The 3,688-nt window shown below is 40.2% G+C and overlaps 1 protein-coding gene across 2 annotated transcripts in view; it reads left to right on the plus strand.

Moving 5' to 3' along the window:
* Positions 1-3,688, plus strand: part of ptpn11 (protein tyrosine phosphatase, non-receptor type 11) — a 34,919-nt gene that overhangs the window by 27,221 nt on the left and 4,010 nt on the right. For both annotated transcript variants that reach the window (XM_015376813.1, XM_015376814.1), the window contains exons 13-15: positions 2,152-2,303; positions 2,385-2,503; positions 2,604-2,707. In XM_015376813.1, coding sequence (XP_015232299.1) covers positions 2,152-2,303; positions 2,385-2,503; positions 2,604-2,673 — 341 coding nt within the window. In that variant the 3' untranslated portion in view covers positions 2,674-2,707. The remainder of the gene's footprint in view (positions 1-2,151; positions 2,304-2,384; positions 2,504-2,603; positions 2,708-3,688) is intronic.

Consider the following 3,688-nt stretch of genomic DNA (forward strand, 5'->3'; position numbering starts at 1 on the left):
GTTTCTAAGTCACCAATTTAGTGCTCCTTGGTCCCAATGGAATTTCCCATTGGGAACCTACTAGCACTAAGTTGCTAACTGGTTAGCAATTTAGTGCTACTTGGTCCCAATGGAATTTCCCATTGGGAACCTACTAGCACTAAGTTGCTAACTGATCAGCAAGATGCTTCCAAGAAACCGGCTACAATGAAACTTGCTTGCGAACCTTCTTCTACAACAATCCCACCCTCTTTATAAACAACCAATCAAATTCCCTTTATTCACTTCTTGCACCACTCGGGAGAATTTGGAAATGCAACGGTTGGAACAGCCCTTTCCCTACGACTTGAAGTCAAATTGTGAACCCTGTCCTCTGTTTCTTACAACGAACAACAGCTGTTACAGGAAAGCTATGGTTGATTCTAATTTAATCTGTTGCCCTTGATATAAATATAGTTTTTAATGGTCTTCAATGTTTTTAGTTGGATCACCCCACTAGTTGCTTCAGTGACATAGTTGGTAATTAATGAGTAAAAGTTTCACTTTTCACATCCACTCTTAAGTGAAACAAAATGTTGCACAACAGCCGCTGTGATGTCTGATTTGAAGGAGGACTTGGACTTTGATCACCCCGCTACTAAAGGAAGGTTCGGCAGTGAATGATTATTTAGAGTAGGCCTCAGTGTTTAGCTGCCAATCAAGAAGGAACCTTCAGTTTATGTGTTTGAAAGTCTGAAAAAACATCTAAATGTACTCTTCACCTGCTCAAGTAAATCTTAACAGCTCATTGTAAAAGTATTTTAGACAGAAAGTAAAATTTTTATGCAGCAAAAATAAAATCCTTTTTTGGTGTAGAGGTCTGGTTAAAGGAATAGTACACCCAAAACATGATTAGCCTTCATTTTCTACTCACCCCCATGCTGAACAACACTCTGGAGTACTTTTTTGATATCTCAAAGGCATCTGGAGATCTGGGAGGCTTCTTGCTGTCTGCTGACATTCAAATAATGGAGGTCTATGGCGCCCGAGGCAGAAAGGTCCATAAAAGTCCACAAAAAACGTGTCAATATTCCTCCATACTGCTCGTCCAATGTATTCCAAGTGTCCTGAGTGGGTAGCATCCAGAATTTACTCGAAACGAAGTCATTTAGAATGTTTTTAGAGCATAAACAGTAGTGTATAGGATTTCCTAAAAGCGCGCGCCTGCGAGTTCACGAGTCTACGGAAACCGCGGCAGACCAAACCAGATGAAAGTGCGCATTCAGCGTCTTCTCTGCCGATAATGCAAGCATAGAAGAAGAAATGTGCTGTTTACCTGTGTAAAGAAAGAAACAACGAAAGAAAAATGTCTGAGGACTTCAGTGTTGAGGAAGAGCATGAGTTCTTTGCCGAGCTGAATGCGCACTTTCATCTGGCTTGGTCTGCCGCGGTTTCCGTAGACTCGTGAATGCGCTTTTAGGAAATCCTATACACTACTGTTTATGCTCTAAAAACATTCTAAATGACTTTGTTTCGAGTAAATTATGGACGCTACCCACTCAGGACACTTGGAATACATTGGACGAGCAGAATGGAGGAATATTGACACGTTTTTTGTGGACTTTTATGGACCTTTCTGCCTCGGGCATCATAGACCTCCATTATTTGAATGTCAGCACACAGCAAGAAGCCTCCCAGATCTCCAGATGCATTTGAGATATCAAAAAAGTACTCCAGAGTGTTGTTCAGCATGGGGGTGAGTAGAAAATGAAGGCTAATCATGTTTTGGGTGTACTATTCCTTTAAAGTAATGTATTTATTTTTAGAAAATCTATTATTTTCATGTATTTATTATTACACTGTACTTATTAATGTAGTAATGTGCTGGTTTTGATGGGAACTGAGTCCTTCGGGTTCTCTCCTCTAAAAGGTGATTCGATCACTGATCCAATAATGAAACGGAAACCAAGAAAAGCAGATTTAGGGAGATGCAACATGAAATACATGATCTTTTTCTTTAACCACCCATAGGCAGATTCTGGCTGATTGATTTTTATTGGTGGCTGAAAAACACTAGAATAAAAACTGAATCAGTCTCTCCTTTCATAGTTTAATACTTAAAGGATTGGAGCTTACAAATGTTTCATTACATCTCATAAGAGGCAAAACTTAAGAGTTTGCATCCTGCTGCAGGGGTGGACTGTGACATCGATGTGCCAAAGACCATTCAGATGGTTCGTTCGCAGCGCTCTGGGATGGTGCAGACTGAGGCGCAGTACAGATTCATCTACATGGCTGTGCAGCATTACATAGAAACGTTGCAGAGACGCATAGAAGAGGAACAGGTCTGCAGAAAGTTGCATCATGGTTTTGTTTTGTACCTCTTCTGGTTTATTTTACTATAACGTTTTCTTTCTCTTTTGCAGAAAAGTAAAATTAAAGGACGCGAATACACCAACATAAAGTACTCGTTGTCTGACCTAGCCGGTGGAGAGCAGAGCCCTTTACCTCTTTGCTCGCCCATCCCTACACCCGTCTGCACAGAGTGAGTAAAGCTGAGACATTTTGATTTCTTTGAGTAAAATTTGACTTATTTCTCCAAAGCATGAGTCTGTTGTTTCTCACCAAACTGTCGCTTCCATCAGGATGAGGGATGACAGCTCTAGGGTTTATGAGAACGTGGGCCTGATGCAACAGCAGAAGACCTTTAGATGAGATTTGCCTTTAACTCCAGGACTATCAGTTCCAGGTAGGTACTGCTCTGAAAATTTACCAACAAATTGTGAACATATTGAATAACTAAAACTTGGAGATTTAGTTAATTAATAGGTCGTCAAATCAAGGCTATAACCTATTAATGATTATTAGTTAAATAATTATAACTGAAATCTGCTAACTCAGAAAGGGTCTTTAGTCTTTAGGCATTCAGCCTTTTTTTTTCATTTGTAATAAAATTTTAAAACTATGGCCATTTCTCAATATGTCTACTTGTGCGTTCTCAAGTGGTTGTGTACTTGTGAAACGTCTCAGCCCTAGTACTGTTCCAATTCACAAGAACACAAGTTCAAAAACAAAGTCCCCGCATGTTGTTCTCGTGCCTCTCTCTTTACCCAGCATGCATCAGTGCAGACTTGTCCATTCTTGAGGTTGACAGTTGTCCCAGCATGCACTGCGGCAGCAGCAGCAGCCTCAATAGTGCGCTCACAGAGCTCAGAGTGTTAAATTAAAAGTTCTCTTTTCTGTTGCCGTTGTACAATAAAAGTATTCAGGCGAGAACCATATACTGTTAAGCATCGCTATATGGCCCATCTACTGATTTGATGCGTAAATAAAAAAAACATTCCAAAGTTGAGAGTACCGTGGCAACCAGCGGACCTCCGAGGCTAACCGCAGCCAGGTCTAATACTAGCCCGTCTGCAGCAGTCGTCTCTCTGCATAGTCATGTGTGAAGTACCACTGGCTCTGATGGTGAATGTTTTTGTGTGTTTAATTTGGCAAAATGTTCATTTGATTTGTGTTTATCCGACTGTGTTAATTATTATTCCCCCAATAAATGAAAAAAGTCAGATTTTATTATCTAGAGACTATTAATAACAGACGTAGAAATACAGCTCCAGACAAGCTGAGAATGTGATGACGTCACAAGTACGCTTCTGCTCCAATTGAACCATATTTATCCTGTGTTCTTCTCAAGAACATACTTGGTGAGGATGTTTGTCTTTACATTTAA

The sequence above is a fragment of the Cyprinodon variegatus genome, unplaced genomic scaffold, assembly GCF_000732505.1.
Source record: "Cyprinodon variegatus isolate N-32 unplaced genomic scaffold, C_variegatus-1.0 Scaffold142, whole genome shotgun sequence".
NCBI classification, from domain to species: Eukaryota; Metazoa; Chordata; class Actinopteri; order Cyprinodontiformes; family Cyprinodontidae; genus Cyprinodon; species Cyprinodon variegatus.